Source organism: Sitophilus oryzae, unplaced genomic scaffold, assembly GCF_002938485.1.
Source record: "Sitophilus oryzae breed Bouriz unplaced genomic scaffold, Soryzae_2.0 scaffold_1274_pilon_pilon, whole genome shotgun sequence".
Taxonomy (NCBI): Eukaryota; Metazoa; Arthropoda; class Insecta; order Coleoptera; family Curculionidae; genus Sitophilus; species Sitophilus oryzae.
In genome coordinates, this window is record NW_022145920.1 from 3,871,427 (window position 1) to 3,894,668 (window position 23,242).

At 33.4% G+C, this 23,242-nt stretch overlaps 2 protein-coding genes across 3 annotated transcripts in view; one reads left to right on the forward strand and one right to left on the reverse strand.

The window, feature by feature from the left end:
* Positions 1-1,123: 1,123 nt before the first annotated feature.
* Positions 1,124-15,795, reverse strand: LOC115874385 (thioredoxin domain-containing protein 11). Of its 2 annotated transcripts, XM_030889534.1 has the most exons (13): positions 15,653-15,785; positions 15,406-15,600; positions 15,068-15,349; positions 14,862-15,006; positions 14,601-14,774; positions 14,343-14,543; positions 14,209-14,284; positions 13,885-14,157; positions 13,556-13,827; positions 9,261-9,491; positions 9,010-9,203; positions 8,830-8,959; positions 1,124-2,572 (listed from the first exon to the last, which is right to left on the reverse strand). In XM_030889534.1, exons 1-13 carry the CDS (start codon positions 15,664-15,666, stop codon positions 2,303-2,305), a joined length of 2,457 nt encoding a protein of 818 aa, XP_030745394.1. In that variant the 5' UTR covers positions 15,667-15,785; the 3' UTR covers positions 1,124-2,302. The 2 variants fall into 2 exon arrangements, with proteins under 2 accessions (XP_030745394.1, XP_030745393.1); XM_030889533.1 differs by having other exon boundaries at positions 15,406-15,795.
* Positions 15,796-16,298: 503 nt separating this feature from the next.
* Positions 16,299-23,242, forward strand: part of LOC115874387 (nitrogen catabolic enzyme regulatory protein-like) — an 89,307-nt gene continuing 82,363 nt past the window's right edge. The window contains exon 1 of the mRNA XM_030889537.1: positions 16,299-16,707. Within this exon, the coding sequence (XP_030745397.1) occupies positions 16,576-16,707 (132 nt within the window). The 5' untranslated portion in view covers positions 16,299-16,575. The remainder of the gene's footprint in view (positions 16,708-23,242) is intronic.

The window sequence follows — 23,242 nt, forward strand, 5'->3', positions numbered from 1 at the left end:
AGCCGTACGAAGTTGGACGGAGCCGTACAAATGAACAGCTGGTGCTAGCGTCTAGTCTCTTATTGGTCTAGTTATCCGATCGATAATTCAAAATCCAGGCTTGCGCACTACGCTTGAGCAGAGCTAACTGAGCGACTTATGCAATTCCTTCAGAAGATTTATATACCCATTTCACCGGCTTGGCTTCACAGAATGCAGTTTGGACTCAATATAATTACTTTATAAATATATGGGCGTCACTGATCGTAACCGCTTGCGCACTCGGCGGTTGGCGCCTACAAGATGACGTTTTTTTGTAACATTAAAATTAGAGTTTTCATACGTCCGGATTTACCCGGACATGTCCGGAAGTGCCCGGTGCGGTCTAGCCCGGGTTTGGAAAAGCGTACGGGAAACCCCTAGATCATATCGCTGCTTTTCGACAAAAGCGGCACAACTCAAAACTTTGTGATTTTGGAGTTTTCTAAACAATAGCGTATTTTGAATATTAAATACTTTTTAAAGGCAATATGTATTAAAAATGTACTTAAAACTATACTTATTTACTATCAAACCCAATATTAAGGATTAGTTAAAAATTGGTTGTGTAAGAAAACATGATTTTTCAATTGCCTCTACTGTAAAGTTTATTAATTTTGAGTTGTGCCGCTTTGTGTGTATACGACAATCGGTATAAAAGCTGGTTACACAGCTTTCCAAAACCGTTCCTCAAAACTTTTGTATGAAACTGTGTCGCGAAATAAGGTGAGCCGCTAGTTTTTTCTAAACAATGACAAATTTCCCTTGGGTAGTCCGTTGTCCTTATCAGATAAATAACAATATGCATAGGCGATTAATTTAGACTTATAGTACGCATCCTCATCACCTGTAATAATTAACAATTATAATTAATAATAAATTTAATCTAATGAATTTGAAAACAATAAGTTACACAGAGACAAAATTGCATTTTTCATTTAATTTTTAACAATACATAAAACTTTTCTATTTAACATTTAAAAAAACTTTGCTCTATCGTTGGCTCACCCTGTACATGCACACTTTGCGGCAACAGAAGAAATGCTTATAACATTCCCTTCTTAATTTCCCCTTTAAAAAATTCATAAATAAATTTATAGTTTCATTTTTGCAACGCCGACGTCCCGATTTTGTTCGGATTTCTGAGGTCACCTGTCCGGAATTTCCAAAAGCCTTTATGGAAACCCTAATTGAAATCCCATTAAAAAATCGACGCTGGCTGCACAGACGCTGCGCAGCGACGCCCATAAACCACCTCGTGCTTTTTGGCTCTAATTTAGGGTTGCCAACTTTCAAAATAAAAAAATAGAGGACAAGAGGGTAAAAAAGAGGCAGAGGCAAAACATTTTTTTGAAACCTAATGTCTAGAATTTACCAAAAAGTTATGTCAACAGTATGCGATTGATGGGCTTTCTAGGGTACTTACATAGTGAGGCATCTCGATGCGATGCTCGCCGCGAGGCATCCTACGCGTTCTTACTCACCCGTTTAAAACAGGGCTTAAAGGCAACAGTGCTTCTTCAGGCACCAAAGCGACAATAAAATCGCGAAACGTCGCAAAAAACATATCTTTTGAGACTTCCCAAACACAAACACCTACGATTTTTTTTCTGCGTATTAACTACTAGGAACTAACAATAATCATAGTGATTAAAACGTGCACGTAGGATGCATCGCGGCGAGCATCGCCCCACTATATATTTGTACCCTTACTTTCTTAAAAATATTTATACTCCAAAACTTGTTAAAATAAAAAAGAACATTTTCAACAAAACTTTTTTTTTCAAAACATAAGCTAACAGTACCCATAGGACTTTTTTGAAGAGATGAATCCGCCACAGAGGTATAGACATTTTTTAAACATTAAATAGTTAAACATGTTTATCGCTTCCACAAATATTTCCTGATAAATAAAAATTTCCATAAATATTTCTTCATTTTCTTTTCTGTACAAAAAAGTGGGAGTAGCGAAAGATACAGATTATAACAAATTTTTAAAGCATAGTGGCGATAGAATATTTTTAGATTTTGAGTTTGGTATGTAAAAAAAGAGGACTTTCAATACGGGAGAGAACAGAGGACAGTGAGATCAAAAAGAGGACTGTCCTCTGGAATAGAGGACGGTTGGCAACCATATTCTAAATGAATAGCTCCCTTAAAAAATAGTAGGTTAGCGACGCGACGCCCTTGATTGATATTAATTCTTATTGATTGAGAATCTTAAATTATATATTTCAAAAAACTGAACTAATAAACCAATTCTACACGCTATGAATAGTTTTAATCATAATTCAGTTTTAATGGATTCTTTAGATTTGCTACTGTAATCGTTAGTTAACCCGAATTTTAGTTTATTGAAATAAAGTTGGATGAGTTTTAAGTCCTCGGGTTTGTGTGTAAATAAAAACTGAAGCTGTTTAAGTTGTCTCAGATTATGTAACACAATTTGACGGTGGCGGTTATTTGATTTTCTCCATTGTTTTAGCATTTGTTCTATTAAAGCAACGGTATAACTTCTCACGCTAGTAAAACAACTTCTCTTTTCCTTTTCCAGCTGAAATTTAAAAAAAAATGATTAAGATGTTTCTGATGTTTACGATACAAGATACCCTATATTTGTTCAGCACAAATAATTTATTCTACACTGATCATATAAACCAATAGAAAAACCACAGAAATTCAATAGTTGGAAAATTTGTAAACACTCAGCATAAGAGTTTTCCTTGTTTTTTTTTGTATAATTAGCCGAGGTGAATGAGGTGCGCCAACCTGTATATTATTTAAAGAAAACAATCATGTACAAGTGACGATAATGGGAAAAACTATAGTATACGTATAGTTTTTGATCGCACTGTATCAGTGGCGGCGCACACACGGCAAAAATGCTATGTTTAGCTTGACAAAAATCGGTAGTTAAATGTGAGGACGCGCCATAAAGGCGCTCCACATGATTTACGCCAAGGCGGAATGATTTTCTTTATATTGTCTAATGGGATATTAAAGGTCTTTGCGAATCTCCCATATATGTACTCTGCAAATCGCAATGACTGGAAGGCCAATGTGTAAGAAAGAGATAGTGTGCGAACACAGTGCAAGCAGGTTTGCCGCTTACTGGTAGTCAGCGCCAATCTGGGCACCTATTCTTGACATCGTTCGCAACTTTGCGTATACGCATCACGTGTATTGTTATAAACAGGGTATCACAGAAATAAGTGCAAGTATTTTAAAGGGTGGTAGATCTCGATAAAAGAAACATATTTTCTCTTTATCGTTTTTCAAATAAGTCCAAAATAATGGAGTTATTTTACTTTGAAAATTTCCAAAAAAATTCTTTTTGCTAAAATTTTGAGAACCTTCTTCTTCATGTGCCTTCTCCTCATCGGAGGTTGGCGACCATCAATTGGAATTCCTCCCTGTCTTGAGCCAAACGGATAATTGCACTGGCCTCTCCTATATTAAACCACTGGCGCAAATTCCGCAACCAGGAAAACCGTTTACGCCCGATGCCTCGCCGTCCTTCAATCTTTCCCTCAACGATCAGCTGTAGGAAACTATATTTGTTATTTCGAAAAATATGACCAAAATATGCTGCTTTCCGTCGTTTTATTATAGTCAATAGTTCTTGGTCCTTACACATTCTTTCCAATACTTCGAGATTTGCTTGAGAACCACTGGATCTTTTCTGGATTTTCTTTCTTGTAAATTTAATCTACTACCTATGTTGCCATATTATCAAGAATTTATTTTTTTTAAAAAAAATTATTTTTTAGAAAATTCGGAATTTTTTGAAAATGTTTTTGGATTTTTTTTTTAGTTTTTATTAAATAAAATAATTTCTTGATAATATGGCAACATAGGTAGTAGATTAAAGTTACAAGAAAGAAAAATCCAGAAAAGATCCAGTGGTTCTCAAAATTTTAGCAAAAAATCATTTTTTTTAGAAATTTTTAAAATAAAATAACTCCGTTATTTTGGACTTATTTGAAACACGATACAGAGAAAATATGTTTCTTTTATCGAGATCTACCACCCTTTAAAATGCTTGCACTTATTTCTGGGATACCCTGTTTATAACAATACACGTGATGCGTATACGCAAAGTTGCGAACGATGTGAAGAATAGGTGCTCAGATTGGCGCTGACTACCAGTAAGCGGCAAACCTGCTTGCACTGTGTTCGCACACTTAGTGTTGGAATTCCTCCCTGTCTTGAGCCAAACGGATAATTGCACTGGCCTCTACTATATTAAACCACTGGCGCAAATTCCGCAACCAGGAAAACCGTTTACGCCCGATGCCTCGTCGTCCTTCAATCTTTCCCTCAACGATCAGCTGTAGGAAACTATATTTGTTATTTCGAAAAATATGGCCAAAATATGCTGCTTTCCGTCGTTTTATTGTAGTCAATAGTTCTTGGTCCTTGCACATTCTTTCCAATACTTCAAGATTTGTTTGAGAACCACTGGATCTTTTCTGGATTTTCTTTCTTGTAAATTTAATCTACTACCTATGTTGCCAAATTATCAAGAAATTATTTTTTTAAATAAAAACTAAAAAAAATTGCTAAAAATTCCAAAAATATTTTCAAAAAATTCCGAATTTTCAAAAAAAAAAATTATTTAGGAAAAACCTCATAGGCGTGTTTCTGGGGTTGAACTATACTACAAGTGAAGTTAAAATACTTGCACTTATTTCTGGGACACCCTGTATATGGTTACATAGATAGTAGCGCCGCGCCGCGCCGCCTCGCGCTTATAACCTTGAAAAATTAAAGCGTGTTATCAAATCGGCTAGTTCACAGTGAAAGCAGGCAGGCACCGTCAACCAGCGTTCATCGGCGTTCTCGCTTTTACCGGAACGAAAATTTATTTATTTCTGTTTTTGCACGCGCCGACGGCGCACAGGGGGTATTAAGAACTAAAAGTTGGCCAAAATTATGTTTTATGATTTTTTTGCTTTTTGCTAGTAATATTAATTATTAATTAGAGGAGAGGTTGCTAATATGGAACCCCATTTTGTTTTTCCTACACAATATTTTTTCCTCTACTCTGAAACCCTTTCCACCGATCAAATAGGGCCATTCTGTGCAAAACCAAGCAATTGGATGAGGATGCTAGAACAAAAAAGTAATTTGTATATTATAGACGATATTTGAGCGAGGATGGGTGTTAATAGGGTAAAGACTATTTCCTTTAAGAATCTATTTAAATCAATGTTTTTTTTGGCAGTGGCAAATATTGGCAAGATTTTTGTGCATATTCCAATGCTGGAGACTTTAAGCATCGAACGGATACTAATTTCCATGCGGAATATTGCCGAATAGTCTTACACCTTATAAAAATGCCACTGATTTTTTAAATATATAACATTATAAAAAAATAGAATAGAAGGAAACGTTTCAAAATAAAAATATGGCATAAAACAGAACAGAGCAAACAGACAAAGCTGGCTCTGTATCCATCATGACAGTTATTATAAACAATTTGCAAAAAAGCACTACAAACAATTCCACTATTTTTATAATCTTAGAAATATTCAGAATACACTCAAGATAATTCATACTTATAATTTAAATATATTATTTATTTGATAGTCAACTAACAACTTAAAAAAAAACTAATAAACGGGCTTACATTTATTATTTATAGATTTGTATTCAGTTAAGATAAAAAATGAAAATAAAAATATTTCACTTTTGGCCAGGTTTATAGACCAAATACCCCTATGTGTGGGAGCGGCGTTTGGATATGGTTAGGTTAGTGAATCAGGTAAATTTCCTCTTAATTAACTACTTCCGAACCCTGCTCGCATCTCCGAAAAAGCCATATAACAATACACGGCATATACGCAAAGTTACGCATCACGTGTATTGTTATATGGCTTTTTCGGAGATGCGAGATGTGAGCGATATGTGGTCAAGAATAGGTCCCCAGAGACGGCGCTGGTTGCCGGAAAGCAGAAACCTGCCTCCACTATGTTCGTACCCATAGAATAAGTAACGCGTAAAAAAAATTTCGTCGGTGTCCGCACAGTGATGCCAAATCTGAGAATTGTTCACCCAATTTAGAGTAAAAAATAATTATATTGATTGTATTTTTATTTTATTATTTTGTCAATTTTTACCTGCCCTGCTTTGATTTGCACCGCCGCGCCGCACATACGGCAAAATGCTATGTTTAGCTTGACAAAAATCGAAATTACAAATTTTTTTTTTCGTATGTTCATCCACTCACTGTTGTTCTTATTAAATCCGTGGACCTAATTTTAAATGTTATAATTTTTTCTAAGCAACTATAACGGTGTAAGCGCTACCGAAAGTTGATGGAGTCCGCAGTTTCTGGGGAGACCCTTGCACAAACGTGGAGCGCAAAAGTGTCATTTACACCTAGCACACACAGCCATTTGAAAATTAATTATCGTTATGGACAATATAGCTACAGACATCTAGTACAATTAAATAACATCAATGTAATAAATTTGAACTGTTTTGAATGTAGATAAAATATATTTTAAACACACTATTTTGTGTTTATTAGCCTGTTTATTATTACCTTTGTTATTACCCATACCAACAGGTATGGTAGGCTATTAAGATCGGCAAAAAAAAAGTTTTTTTAATTATAATGAATAAATAAATGACCTAAATACAAAATATTTTCATGGTGTCTGTCTGTTCGTCTGTAACACGATAACTCAAAAACCGCTAAACCGGTTTTAACCAAATTTGCAACAAAAATAATGTGGCGCCCGAGAATCTGGCCATTAGTTTTTGGTGGGGGTGGGTGGTTGGTAAGAGGGTATGGGAGGGGGCTAAAAATTTTAAAAAATCGTAACTCCAAAATTACAGTGCTAGCGAAACGCGGTTTTCAATTTAAGATTAGGAATAATATTTGCAACAAACTTTGTAATAACTTCAAAATCAATCAGTCGTAGTTTTTGAGATATTCCGTGTTTCCGTTGTCCGTTTTTGAGAAGATCCATGTGGAGAACTCCAAACTCCCATCGGACGCGACCCCAGGTGGCGGATAGGGGAAATAACCGCGGACCAAAATTGGAAAAATTCCTTTACTTTGAAACTAAAAGAACTGCCTACCAACTTTTTATTAACATATTTTAGTATGGGCGGCTATACGTGCCCCCCGGCGCCAATTTTTTTTTATAATTTTGTTTTCATAACGAGTTTTAGTAATGAGTTCCACGGAGTTACGCTTTTAATTTATCAAAATTAAAATCCCTAATATATGTTGATTCAGATATAAAAAATTCAGCTTTCCCAAATTTACCCTTTTTTGAAATATATATTATCTGCAGAGTCGCACTGATTGCTATACCAGTCTTGTAAAATCAAGAAATTATTTTTTAGTTTTAAGAAGACAGATATTCTAAATTATGAATTTCTAAGTATATTACAAGCTTTTTTTTTCATATATTATTAACAGTAGAAAAAAATTAAAATGGCTGTGCTGGGTGTAAATGACACTCTCTTGCGCTCCGCGAAAGGTGCGAAGTACATTAATTTTCGGTAACGCTTGCACTACTCTAGTTGAATGAAAAATGTTTATAATATTTAAAAGTAGCCCTACAAATATAATAAGAAAATCAATGTGTGGATAAATATATAAAAAAAAATTAATTTGGATTTTTGTCAAGCTAAACATAGCATTTTGCCGTGTGTGCGCCGCCACTGATACAGTGCGATCAAAAACTATACGTATACTATAGTTTTTGTCTTTTGCCTGACACTCAATGCGAAACCGGCAACTCTAATCCTCCTTCGGAGTCGTAGTGTTGCTGGGTAAAGCATTTCTTATCAGGTAAAAGTATTATTCGGTAATCCCGAAACATCTTGTGGTATTACATTCGATAATTACAAAAGACCTATTTTTTAAGTTTTTTAAAACATCCTGTAACTTTAAAACTATGCATTTCCGCACCTATGTTTATAAGGAACTTTTTCTCATATTTTTTGATGAGGAATCAATGAGCGCTTATTTAACACTTTGGCCAGTTAATGACATTAGGTTGCTATTAGACTTGGATTAATGCAAATTAAAAAAATTGTGTTTATCTCATCAAGGAGACTGAAATCAACAAAATATCAAGAGACAAGTTTTACTCAGAATTAAACGGCCTAACTGTGCTAACAAGAGAAAAAGTCAGTGGTACACGTTTTTTTTAGAAAAATATTCCAGTGATAACTCACAAGCACGTCCCTGGTGAACCTGTCGACACTTTTTTAGCACTAAAATATGTAGCACTTATAGTAAATTTTATCCTCAAAATTCCATTTGAAATCACTAAAAGTATTTGAAAGAAAATTATAAATAAAAAAAGACTAACCCCGGTAGCTAAGAAACAAAGCAGATTCGGACCTTAGTTGATATGAATAATAAATCTTATTTTTATGTGAGGAATCTCCCCACGAGACATGGCGTATGTTTTTTGAAAGTGTTGGATTCTATCCCTTCCTCCCATCCTTTACCCGAAAAACCTTAGTGGGTACGTAGCCGTAGTCGAATACGCAGCGTGACGAGAGAGTGACAAGATCGGCCGAGTACACAGTGTACACCTCCAAGCGCGCGCTATCCTCAAGTGTTTTGTTCAAGCAAAAAATCAACAGGTACGAGTCCAGAACGGGAATAAAGGTGAGTGCCCACAGTCCTGATACATTAACTCACCCTAATGAACTGAGCCCCTTAATTCTCGCCCGTAATAGAAAGACCCTGTAGTTTTTATAGTTTATCAGATCGTTGTAGCATTGAATTTCTTGCACTTTTGCCCAGGGTGTCTTGTATCAATATAAAAATCTTACTTGATAATGCAAACAAATAGAGTACATTGCGTTCAGTTTGGTTACCGAGTCAAAATTGCTTAACACAAACCCTAATAAATTCGTTAGATCTATTGGGATATCTGATGGAAAGACTCTCGTTTCTTCTTTCCTAGAAATTGAAAGATTTATACAATCATTAACAATTACTTAGCGACTTACTTGAACATTGGGAAAAATAATATAGTAGGAAAGGCATCCATAGTATATTCCCAAGGTAGGATATTTATGTCTCCATCTATCCTTCTGAATTGAAGATTTTTTACGAAGGATAACTTTCTAGCTAAGGTCAAAAATATATAAGAAATTCCATTACAATAAGAACATTGTTTGGAATAGTACATTACTAATACAGACTAAAATGATAAAAAAAACGTTAGTTTTATTAATACATATTATTTGATATTTCCTACCTTCCCCTCATTTAATACAACATCTAAAAAGTTTTTGCTAGTTAATTCTTTAACATATATAGGTTTGGATCTTTGAATAGTTTTATTAAAGTGATAAGATCGAGTAGTAACTGAAGTAATGTCTGAAATTGTATCTGTGGAACGTATTAACGTATTATTTGTAAAGTTCCTAATAAACCTTCTTATATTTGTACTCGTTACAGCATTTTTCATCACATAGTGACTCTCCAACTTAAAAAAATTAAAATATTGAAATTGTATCCAAAACTATACATTGATACAAAATAAATACATACAAGGTGATGCATTAGTGCGAGGAAGTCCCGTATCATCGTTGTCGCATATCCTAAAAATATTTTGTTGTATAACAGTCCCAAAAATGTAATGATAAAGTTGTAAGTTTTTTCAAATGTCAGCACCCATTTTTCTGAACAGAATTGGCATACAATTCTGCATATATTACGCCATGCTATTTGTTATTTACTAAAATTTTGATTAGAAATAGTATATCTGAAAACTAACAAACGCGTCAGCGATGGCTATAAAATGAAGATCGCTGTCGTTTTATATGTAAAATTGTATGGGAAATGTCATCGACTGTCATTTCCAAGCCATCTGGACGCCGTTTTTTTTTCGATCATGCGATATACATTGGTAGATGTTAAACTTAAACAACTTACTTTATTAATACTTTCTTTGAGACATCCTGTATAACCAGAATATTTTTAGGATATACATCATTTATATATATTTTTTTTCATATCTTCGTTAACAACGACGATATTGAATTTCCCTGCGCTAATGGGCCACCCTGTATGGATAATATTAGAGATAGGTACCACAACGCGTTTATAATTGACAAAATCGGTAATTTTCCAAATCAAACCTTTTCACACTGACTTGATCACCAAGTCAGTGATACATCAGTCTAAAACGTTGTGGAAATTAAGTCCAAAATTCTTTTAGTATATCTTAGTATCAGTAATCTTAATAAATGTTTAATCTTAATAAATCTCTTTATAGTACATGATCCGACTGCATGATTATTACGCTCATCGTATTTTTAATCAAAACCTAATTTTTACGTATGTATATTTATGAATAGGAGAATTACACAGGGTTATGAAAAAGTTGCCACATAACTATGTTTAATTAATAATAATAATAACTGATTTTGGAGTGGAACAAACATTACACTCATAAAAAACGCTTTTTTAAATTAAACTTTCACACTGTTTTGAACTACCCTGTAGAAGTTAAAATATTTTCCTGTAATACATCCTAGTATATACTTTAGTTTGGCATTTATACAAAATTCATAAGTTTTTTCAGGAGCTTTTTTTTAGATGTCCGACGCACGACCCACTATTGCCGGGCTCGTAGGAAAAACTTTGAACCGTGGCAACCCCTATTTGCGGCAAGTTTTTGATAGGCACCCTTATAACATCATGTACACAACAAACATACCTTTAATATGACATATATGATACGACAAATTTTATAAGCGTAATGTGGTCTCCAAAATCGGTTATTATTATTATTAATTAAACATAGTTGTGTGGCAGCAATTTTTTCATAGGCACCCTGTAAAAAGTGTATTCTCCTATCCATCCTCTCCGAATCATAGATTATTAGTATTGTCCATTCTAATAAATAAATCATTAATTTCGAATTATCCATTGAATAAAACGATTATCAAAGGAATTATCCATTGAGTACAAAAGATTAAGGAAGGAGCTATCAACAAACTTACATGGAACACAATGGGGGCTTAATATGGCTGACTTACATAAATTCCGGTTTATCAGTGACGTTCTAATTTTATATAAAACGTGGAACAATAGAAATTCACCACAATATACCAAAACACTTTACTTTTAAACAATGGAGGCGCGTTTCGCTATGTATAATGTAAGGTAGACTCAATAATTTGATAGTTTTGTTTTACGCTGTTAATAAATGTTATTAGTTATTGAAATTGACAAAAAAATATATTTCTAATAAGAATATATTTTGTCACAATAATTATTTAATAACAAAAATATACCAGATAGGTTACTGAAACATCATGTACCAGATAGGTTACTGAAAAGTTATTAAGTAATTATTTCTGACAAGCAGTAAATAAAAATAAAAATATAAGTAAAAATAGTTTTCTGAATATAACGTATTATAGTATTATATAAACGTTTGGGTTTATTTTTGATTGATGTCCTCTAAAGGACAAACGAAACACTTTTCTATAAAGGTAAATTATGTGCAATTAACTTATTTTGATTAAAAAATACGTAGTTGTTCTATGTCCACGGAATATTGGAACTCCCTGTATATTTTGCAAAAAATTAGTAAATACTAGAGGGACCAATTTACGAAAAGAAAATCTGTCGTCGGTCGAGTTGGAAAATATATATACTAAAATTTATGTAGAGGTGAGGGTAGTTTTCCCACTTCGCGTACTTTTTCTTGATTTTTGTAAAAGTAAATTGTTAAAGCACTTAGCAAAACATAGACATAGACACCCAAAATCTCATTCAAATCAGAATAACGCTTCTTAAAATATTGTTTGATGCCCTCTAGCGGACAAATGAAGCACTTGTGTATAAAGGTAAATTGTGTCCAATGAACTTATTCTGATTCCAAAAATACGTAGTAGTCCGATGTCCAAGGAATATTGGGACACCCTGTATAGTTATTTGCCAGTGAAAAGTTATTTCCATATTTCATTCAATTTTTTACCAAGATCTACCGCCATGTTGCACAAATAACTATTTTAAGTTTATTTTGTGGAATTTGCAATGCCATAGTTAATTTCTGACACAATATTCTTCTACGGTGCTGATAACTCTTTCTTTTGGGTCGGTATTTACATGTGTGGAAGTGAATCGGTGTGCTGTTGCAGCGTTGCCACATTCTCAGTGATACGAGTACGCCCTTCCCTGTCTAATGTAGTAAAATCACGGTCGAAAGGCGCTTATTTTTAATTCTTTTTTTTTTTTAATTAAATCGTAAAGCTGAAAACATGATGTACACCTTTCCCTAGAATTCTAAGTACTGAATTTCAATTTATAAAATTTATCAATTTATGCTTTCGATTGTGCCGAAACTGCCTTGTTTCGTCACTCTTCGTGTCTCAGCAATGTGCACAGTTACTCGGTTTATTTCATACGCGTGGCAACGTTTTTACTGTTCTCTCTTTATTCACTACATTATAAATGCATTGTACTTTTCTTACATACGGAAATCTCGACGTAAACATAAACCTTGCCAGCAGATACTCTGGGTTGTTCGCCACATACGACACGGAGTATTGTAGCTAAACGATTAGATTTTTACAAATTGTAAGTTTTGGGTTCGTTGAAGTTTATTACAGTTATAATTTAAAAATATTTTTACAAGATACAGAGTGTCCCATGATAAATGAGGTCTATATTATAAGAAAATGCATTTTCAACGAAAACTTCCAGAGATAGATAAAAAATGGTTTAATACAGTTTGATAGACAGTTAAATTGGCAATCTGATTCACGTAAAATATACAAGGTGTTCCATTTAAATTAAACAAGTTATTGCCGTTTAAAGCTAGTAATTATTTAATATAAATTTTTGGACACTCTGAATAAGGTAGTATAATTTTTATTATTGCAACACAATATCTGATCAAATAATCTTCAGTAAATATTTAGTATTAAAAACTTTGATCCCCTGGAGAAATGAAGCCTTAAACTTTTTACTGCAATTTCACAAAATTGAAAATATTTCAAAAACGGTAAGGTTTAAGTGTGATAAACCTTAATCAAATTTACCTTTTGTCAATCGTAGAATCTAAAAATAGAATAATATACAGGGTGTTTCATTTAAAAAAATACAATGATAATATGTTTAATTGGGACACTCTGTATCTTGTAAAATTATTTCTAAATTATAGCTCTAATAGTCTTTCAATGAACCCAAAACTTACAATTTGTAAAAATCTAATCGTTTAGCTACAATACTCTGTGTCGTATGTGGTGAACAACCCTGTATTTACATGTATAACTTTGAACAAATTGTGGAAGGAATAATAAATAACTCAAAATAAATTCAAAAAGCCCAAAATTTCAAATCAATTTCAAATATACCAATTCAAACGCTAAACAAAACTGTGAAAAATGGGGTGTCATGATGCCAGTTCCATCTTTAATTCATGAATGCATAAATATTAGACTCTTTCCTTAGTCTTCTTATTCAATGAAATTATCCATAATATGAAATAAGTAAAGAATATCTCATAATTTTTGAGAGTATAACAAACCACACCTTTTGATGTACAATCACAACACCACTTCTATCCTTTTTACTAAATAGGTCAAGTCCTAGACGCTCAGCAAAATTATAATAAATTAAACTATTTAGAGCAACAAACTCTAATGTCTGATTTGAACATCCAAGCTTAGCTACAGACAATTCTACAGATTCCAAATTTACTGGCTCAAAAATAGGTTTAAACAGTTTTTCAGCTTCTAATAAGTTTTTGCATTTATTATTATACTGATTTTTCTTCAGATTCGGCATAGACTTTGGATCAAATTCTGAAAGTTCAAAGTATGAATAAAACAGATTATTTTAATTCTTGAACATACATATACCATCTCTTAACATTGACGTCTTAATTTCTTTTCTTGAAATGGATGAACTGGCCTCAATCATTCTAAAGTTCTTAAACGTCTGGGGAAATATATCATAGCAATTTTCAGATTTAATATCTTCATATAAATTTAAGTTATTTTTCTTCTTTCTGTCATTATAGGTCTCATTAAAAAATACCAAATTGGTTGTTACAGATAAGACATCTTTTTGCTTTTCACCATATATTTGGCTTTTACATATCTTTTTTAAATGCTTGTAAGTTAAATAATTATCTGAAACAAAGTTGAGTTCAGATTTTTAGATGTCATTAAAAACTCAGTTACCCAATCTTTTTGATTTCATGTCAAAATTTGGTGCATAATTATTACAGTTAGCATATTCCTGAGATATTTCTTGCAGCTAAAAAAGGTATGTAATGGAGTTAAAAAATATGGGAAAAAATAATAAAATATATTACCATCATGTAGTAATCTGAAAATCCGTAAAAAGGATTCATTGGTGTAAAGAGGATTAAAGACGGTCCTGGTTGTAAAAAGTTTGACAGCACCAAACTTTTCGATCCGCTAGGTAATGTCCAAGAACTAGTTGTGTAAATGTTTTTTAATATCCATTGCATAATTACATCAACTTTCCAATCGCTTTGATTTAAATCTAAAATCTATGAAGCTCTGCTATGTAATTTTTATTATAAGATATAGGCAATTATATGTTTTACCTTAACTTCATGCCATAAGTAAAAACTTAACTGATTTTTAGTTTTTTTAACAGGCTTTACGAAGAAGCTAATTCTTCCTAATGGATCATTTTCTAAATACTTCAAAGCTGTTGAATAGTACACTGAATATTCTTCACTACCAGGTAAAGTATTTAATTCTGCAATTATAAAAGCCTAAAAGTAAGTAAATAAGAATAACATTAACAGTAAAAGACAAAGATTATCGAATTTTATTTATACAAATACATACTACATACTTACCTCTTCAAAATCTAAAATTATTTCAGATGCTTTCTTAACAGGTTTCATAAGTTTCTGTAAAAAACTTATCATATGAGAACTTTCTATAGGACCATTGTATTGAATTCCATTACCAAAAGCAGGATAAGCAATAAGAACAGGCCATCTGAAAATAATAATTTATTTTCTTTAAAATATAATTTAAAAAAGTGGTAGTATGTATGTACCTAAAAACTTTGTTATACTGATTGCGACAAGTACTGCCAGGTTGCCAGCAATTTACTGCAGCAAAAGCAACATTCTCCTTTAAATAATTAGCTGTTTTCAGAAATTCTGCCTTTGCAGCCTGACTTTCTGCATCCCAAGGGGCATAAAACATTAGAAATGAAAAATCAGAGCTTCTCGCCTGTTCAATTGCTTCAAGAATTTGCCCTCTATAAAAATCTTTAATAACAGAATTTGTTGGGAAAAATGGATATGCAGCAGGCGACTTTGATACTTTTGGGGGGCTACAAATTATAGATGTTAAATGAATTATAATAATTAGGTAAAAATATAAACTTACTCGTGAGTAATAGCAGCATACGCTGCAAATATAAAACAAAATATTGCAAGTTCCTTTATGAAATTTACCATTTTTAATATATATTCATTCACTGAATCTTCAAAGATTAAATCTGCGTTGGCTTCATCTTCACTATCAGTGTCCGTTTTGTTACTTATTTTACTGTTTTCGTTCTTATCTGCATTATGGTAAATACTGGAAGGCAGATTTTTAGCCTTTTCCCGATATTTTCGTAGCATATGCATACCCAATATTAGTCATTGGACACTTATATTGATACTTATTTGTTTTTATACATAATTCCTAGGTCAAGTCCTAGTTAAAAGCTAAATTTAATATTTTATTTCTAAAATATTAACCTAAAACACGTCACTACTCAAATGTAGAAATGTCAACTAATAAAAAATAAATACCCGGAAACATATGATTCGTCAAGACCTTGTCAAAACAATTTCTTTAAAGCTTTGCAACCAGTTAAACACTACATAATTATGATTCCTTTTATTATTTTTTAAACCACACAAAAACAAACGTTTTAAATATATTACCAAGTATATAAATTAAAAAACTAAGGCATGATAATTAGATTATATAGATACATTACATTAAAATAAAAAAAATAATAATTTTACTTTGTGAATTGTGAGTTATATAAGTTCAATTTTTATATTTTTGAGTTAGAAGATAATGACAACCAAATTTTATTCGAATAAAATCAGTTGATTTAAAAAAACAGCATTTAGTTTCACAATTATCTACAAGTTGTCTATGTCATGTAAGTTATTTTTTTCTAAGTTATCTTATTTTAGAAGAGGATTGGTGGATTGAATAAAAATGAGATTTGTCAAGTAAAAGTCCCGTTTGTTTTTGTTAGACAGAGCCCCCTGGCGTTTAAAAGATCAAGCGCGATAAGAGCAACAAACGTCGTATTTACAATACAGAAAAGTACTTTTCCTAATCAAATATCGGTGGAAATGGAAGTGCCTTATTTTTTTCCCATCGTGTAATTTTGACGTTTCATAAAAATGAACGAGGTGCAGTGATTTGTTGTGTAAAAAATCTAAATAGCGTTATTTAAATGTTATAAACAATAAAGACGGCTGTGAGACACGAGAATCACCATTAAATGTCCCGTGTGTGCTTTTGTTTTGTTTTCTGTTTGTTTTAAACATGTCCAATGTACCGCCAAAGTTTTATCAGTTGTGTAGATTGTGCTTATCTAGTGATAAAACGTCTGTGTTATCTATATTCGACGGCGACAAGGACATCCCAAAGAAAATCCTGCATTGCTTGTCAATTTTGGTAAGGTGATTCATCTCTGTGATAAGTCATGATTCTGTTTTTAGTTCTTATCTTAACCTAAAACTAGTAGGCCGTGGAATAGCAAACAAGACATCTTTTTTCTCTCTTTTGTCTTGCAACCATCGGGATACCCGAGCTGCATGACCATCTATTTTTAGACGGATCCTAATGATATAAATAATTCGGTTTTTTGTTTTAAAACATCTGCCTCTCGCGTGGGCCCGCCAGGATGCATTGTAATCTTCTGTACGTTTGATTACAGTGGCCCAGTTCGAATTTTTGTTGATCGTTCTTGGTAGTACCTGAGTGAACTCGTTTGGAAGACTGGGAATAGAAAGTTTAGCGAGATACGGTCGAAGATAAGATGGTTCTAAAATGATAACGCGGGCGTTCTTTGTGTGGAGCTGAGCTGATTTGCCGCTCGCTCGAAAATAAAATTCCCTGACCGGTTTCGTTATCAGTTTTATTTATAATGGATATTAAGCATGGATTCGGAGGATTAATTTTCCTAGACGGATCCTCAAGTAGTACCGATTACCGATGTGCCGTACTTATACCGACACATTAAATCAAAGAACAGGATACTTACTTTGATTTCCTGTGTAAAAATACCTAGTTTGATCAAAGTTTAATGTAGTTAACCTATGGGCAATTAACGCATTGTATGTATTTATGATTACGCGATATTGGCCGTTTTTATAACAAATTAGTTTAGTGTTTCATTGATAATACTGAAAATATTACGACGGAAAATAGAAACAAATCCTAACAAGTAATTATTGCATTGTTAAGTACTCAGTACTTGACTCAGTATGAATATAAACAAGAGTATGATCAAAAAGCTTTATGATCAAGCATGCTTTTGTAATTACAGATAAAAAAACTTCTCAATATTTCATTACCAAAGTCAAATCTCATCATCTCATCATCAGTTCTTTCGCTAATTTGAGATTGACAGATTCATAGACATCTAGAAATTTGCAATAGATTCCAAAAAAAACTCGTTTACATTTTCCCCATAGAAAAAAATCAAAAATTGTCATATTTTGGGGTAAAAGTAAACATATTGCTTACTGTACTATAAGATGTAGGAGGTTTCAAATGGGGATAATAAATGAACAAAGAACTATAATAACGTTTGTTTTTAGTTGGATTATAAGTGTGTTTAAAGAACGTTTACAATTTCCATGTCTCCATGGGGTAAATAAAAGATTAATTTTTTTTAAAGACTGTTATTTATTTTAAAGACTGTACTTTATTACTGTGGGGTCAAAAGTATACAAAAATATTAAGGTTTTTCAAAAACATCTATTTTCCGGAAAAAGACTATAGATTATCCTCCTTCCTATAAAATCTATTTTAGGTATTTCTTATAAAAAAGAATAAAAAGTTTCAAAAATTTCAATTATAACCCCGTATTTTATAACTTTATATATTGGGGTAAATCTAAACACGTGTTTACTATTACCCCAAACTCAAGTTTACAATTGCCCCGCCTCGTATTTTACTGGGGCATTGGTAAACACGTCTGTACTTCATTTCTCGTAAAAGCTAACCCCCTCGCTAACCCCTAAGTTTTAAAGCAGCTCTCCAACAAAATGTTCTTGCACCATAAACAAATAGTACTAGAAACCATACAATCAAATCAATACAAATCAAAGATGTGGGAACCAGTGTAACCAGTCCACTTATTATCTACCCGTCAAATTCAAAAAGTTATTGGACCTGTTTACAATTGCCCCTGTTTACGATTACCCCATCTAACCCTACAGGATATCCTACCGTTGTCGAGACCTCCAATACTGGGTACTTAGACCGAGACCAAAACATAAACTATAGTTTTGTTATGCTGTGATTGAGAGTCGCAATAATTGATATACCTATGAGATGAGGTACCTAAATAATCATATTTTAAAAAAATACTTTAATAACTTAAAAAAAAGGAACTTTTTAACTGATATCCTTATAAAAAAAAAGTATGAAAACATCCAGTATTTAGAAGCCTCCCCAAAAAACAAAATTATCAACAATTTTCTGTGGAAATGCATCATTTCCTTTTTTTCGACTTCAGAATAACTGAAATCAGATACATAAAAACTCGGTCCTGCTAGTCCTGCTTTACATTCTAAACATTTTTTTAAACATAAACATAAACACACAAAATATATGATTTTCCTCCTGGTTTCATATATTTCGGTCCTATACGATGCGTCCAACATTGGTTCCAACCAAGGTTCCAATGTTGTAACCACTTGGAACAGGTTTCGACAATGCGTCTCCTACACGATGTGGCAAATGTTCATGTGTCTATGTCAACATTGGAAGGAGTGGAAGGTGTTACATAAATAATAGGCTTTAATATACGTTAATATACGACATTAATATACGTTTCTGTTTAGATATCAATTACCATACCAAGAAAAACGAAAATAAACAAAAGAGTGAAACCAAAGCAATCAAAACACGCTTACAGCCAGTGTTGCCAACTTTTTGAAATAGAATTTCCTACGATGATGGGAAATTTCCCTTTTTTTCTAAAAATTCCCACAAGTTCTCAAATTCAATATAGTATCGTCAACATAAAACAGATTATCAACATAAAACAGATTATGTTTTTTAACTAAAAATCATACAAATTTCGAAATATACTTTTTTTCTCGCAAAAAAAAACTCCTAAGCGTGTTCCTAGAATCGAAATATATCATCCCTAGGGATATTTGCACTTACCTATTTAAAATTCGCCATGTATTCGAGGGGAGCGGTACAAGAATAATGTCTGTCATTTTTAAAACAAAGAGGTATTTTCTCCATTTATTTAATATAATCTTAGTTTGGATATGCATACAGGAATTCCTAATTATTATCTAGTAGACTTAATTTGTGAATATATCTGTTTTTTTCTCTGTATTATTAGTAATTCAGTTTAGTGCCTTTATAAGGAAATACTGCCCGCTGGTGGCCATAAATTGAACAAAGATAACGGTCAAAAGGGGCGTGAAATACAATGTGATAAAAAGGTTTATGGTCAAGCGGGTTTGAACGTTGACAGATAAACAATTCATATGTAAGGTATTGCGTTAGGAGTTGTAGGTATAACGTAAATGTTCATAAAGCTATTCGTTTTCTTGTAAACTTTATTGGAAAACTGTCCTAATTCTTGTCAGTGACCAGATTTTGAATTTTTGGATTTTTTCAGACGCTTTCTGGTGAATAGCACTACCGCGGTTTTCTCTGAGTTGATACTCAGTCCGACAGTCCTGCACCATCTCTCACTTACACGGAGCCCTCTTTGGATAATTCCTCACAGCATGCCTTCATATTTTCCTTGGGGCGATCATGACTATGTCGTCTGCATACCCTATGCAGGGTATTCGCGCTAGAGTTAATTTGTCTAGGAGTTCATCCACTACCAAAACCAAACCTCAAAGCAGGGGTGACGTTAAGGCAGCGTTTACGTATGTAAAGGTGCATTTAGTCTTGAGCACACGCGCACTGATTCTTCGCGAATGCTCAGGTGCGCGAATGCTCAGGTTCCGAATCTGTCGCGAACAGTCGTGTAACGCAGTCGCGCGCTGGTGTCGGTTTTTGGTCGCTGTTCAAAGGGATTTTATGTGTTCGCGAACGCTGAGTTTGAACGGCAATTTGCTTTGCGTGTGTGTTTGAGTGGAACTATTTAATTTATTTTCGTTTTCATTATCAAAATTGGGTGTGCCACCAGCAACGACGCGACGTGTTCAGTTGTTCTTTTTAATTGTGAACTGTAACTTTCATTACTCTTCCATTTAAACTGTACATAAAAATTAATGCAGCCGCGGCTATTTCTTGGTCGTCCATTGTTTTCACCAACACAACTCTGCTCTTCGCCAACAAGTGGTTCACTTCATTCGTCCAAAAATAAGTTTTTAATTTAAACCGAGCTAAGAGCACAAACGAATGCCGTTCGCGTATGCTCAGTGCGTGCGTGCTCAAGTCTAAACGCACCTTAACGTATACTCGTAAATTATTTAAAATCTAACTCTAGAAATGATTAAAAAATCAAACGGTTCTTATTATTAATAAGTAAGTTTTAGACCTGCAGAAGAATTCGAGGGATTCTCGTAGATAGTTCACCTTGTAACGTTCTGCAACGTTTTAATTCATAACCCAGTTTAACGAGATTAATATTTATCGCAAAATTACCTGTGCCGCCGCGCCGCTACGGCCAGTCGTTAATTTCCGATACATCCTGCTAGCTGAGCGTTAGATTGAATATACCGGGCGTTTTTTAAAAGTGGCTCACCTCTAATAACTATGTATTTTAGTATATGACTTAAATCAGGATTGATTGACGTATTCAATTATTTTCGGTCACTTTCTGTTACACCGAATAGTCATTTCTACAACTTTTGATTTTTAAACGGTAGGTACCCTCGGTATTTTTAGCCGACCATACCAACAGGTATGGTAGGCTATTAAGATCGGCAAAATAAAAGTTTTTTTAATTTCACTCAAAATGAGTTATTTGGGTCATAAATGACCTAAATGCAAAATATTTTCATGATGTCTGTCTGTCTGTCCGTCTGTCTGTAACACGATAACTCAAAAACCCGGTTTAGCGGTTTTTAATTTTAACCAAATTAACCAAATACTATTTTTTTACTAAATGTAATTCTGTCAGTTACTAAATGTCAATTCTGTCTTTTACTAAATGTAATTTAGAATGTCATATTCTATCAAATAAAGTCAAAAAATTGGCGCCGGAAGGCACGTATAGCCGCTCATAATAAAATATGTTAATAAAAAGTTGGTAGGCAGTTGTTTTAGTTTCAAAGTAAAGGAATTTTTCCAATTTTTTTTATCTCAAAAACTGCGACTTTGACTGATTTTGATGTTATTACAAATTTTGTTACAAATATTATTCCTAATCTTAAATTGAAAACCGCGTTTCGCTAGCTACTGTAATTTTGGAGTTATGATTTTTTTAAATTTTTAACCCCCTCCCATACCCCTTACCAACCCCCCACCCCCACCAAAAACTAATGACCAGATTCTCGGGTGCCACAGTATTTTTGTGCCACATTTGGTTAAAATCGGTTTAGCGGTTTTTGAGTTCATATACATATACCGCCATTATTCGCTGACGAGTATTTGACACGCATCAGAAGATGGTCACGCAAGGCGTTTTCTTTCATGAGCTTTTCTGTGACTGAAAAGCCCGATACGTGATGTTATCTGTCTACCGCACTCTAGACATTCAAAAATCTCATTGCTTTATTGCCTCTTTACTTTTTGGTTGTCGCTCTTAACTGACTTTACAATTCCTCTCCATTCCTTTCTATTGTGAGCTGCCTCTTTCCACTCATTCTGCTTGTTAATTCCCTTTAAGTTTTCGTGGAAAATATCCTTGAACCTTTTGAGTTGTCCACCCGGCCTCCTCTTACCGTCTACAAGCTCACCGTAAAGCAGAGATTTTGGTATGCGGTTTTCTTGCATTCTGCATACGTGGCCAGCCCATCTTAAGCGGGACTTTGTAATCATGACTTCATGGTTTTTGAGTTATCGTGTTACAGAGGGACAGACAGACGGACAGACAAACAGACACCATGAAAATATTTTGTATTTAGGTCATTTATGAACTCATTTTGAGTGAAATTAAAAAAACTTTTTTTGCCGATCTTAATAACCTACCATACCTATTGGTATGGTCGGCTAAAAATATCGAGGGGGTCATTTAAAAATCAAAAGTGCTCATTTTCGGTGAAACAGGAAGTGACCAAAGCTAATTGAATACGTTAATCAATCCTGATTTATGTCATATAACATACCAAACCTCGTATATTTACCTGAAAAAATAAAACAGTTATAGAGATTAGCCACTTTTGAAAAGCACCCGGTAGAGTACAAACTGACATCTAGAAATGTAATATTGCAATGAAACTAGAATGGGGTTTCGTAAAATGTATCGTTCTTAATTAGGTAATAAGTTTATTGCTTTGAGGTCAGAATTTATATTTTTATTACTGGTACCTACAGGGATTGCCCTGTCTCAAGTTCTCTTAATTTAATAGATTTTAGGGGGTGTCCATTAGGTTAGGTTGCTGGGGTATGGGATCATGTTTGATCCCTCACTCGGAGGCCTTGTGCCTTGTGCTTGTGCCTATTGCGGTACCCCTGTATTGTTGTACCAAACCTTCCTCTCATTCTTTCTTTGCGTTACTTCCAGCTCTTTGCAAAGTTCTCGATGTCGCTGATGTTGGCTTCTGCTGCTTCATCTAGTCCAGTAGTTCCCAAACTTATTTTTCTCGTGGGCCACTTTCAAAATTTTACTGGTTTCGGTGGACCCCCTGCTGCTACATTTCTACCACATTCTTAAAGTCGTCAAAAAATAAAAATTGTGTCACTTCTGAGTTCTGTCCCTATATTCCGATATGTAAAATAAAAACGAAAAATGGTACATTTTATATCACTTTATTTATTAAAAGAATAGAATTACAAGAAAAAATATTAAGGTAATATAGGTTCAGGTCATAATTTTAATTAATGGGAAGGATGTATC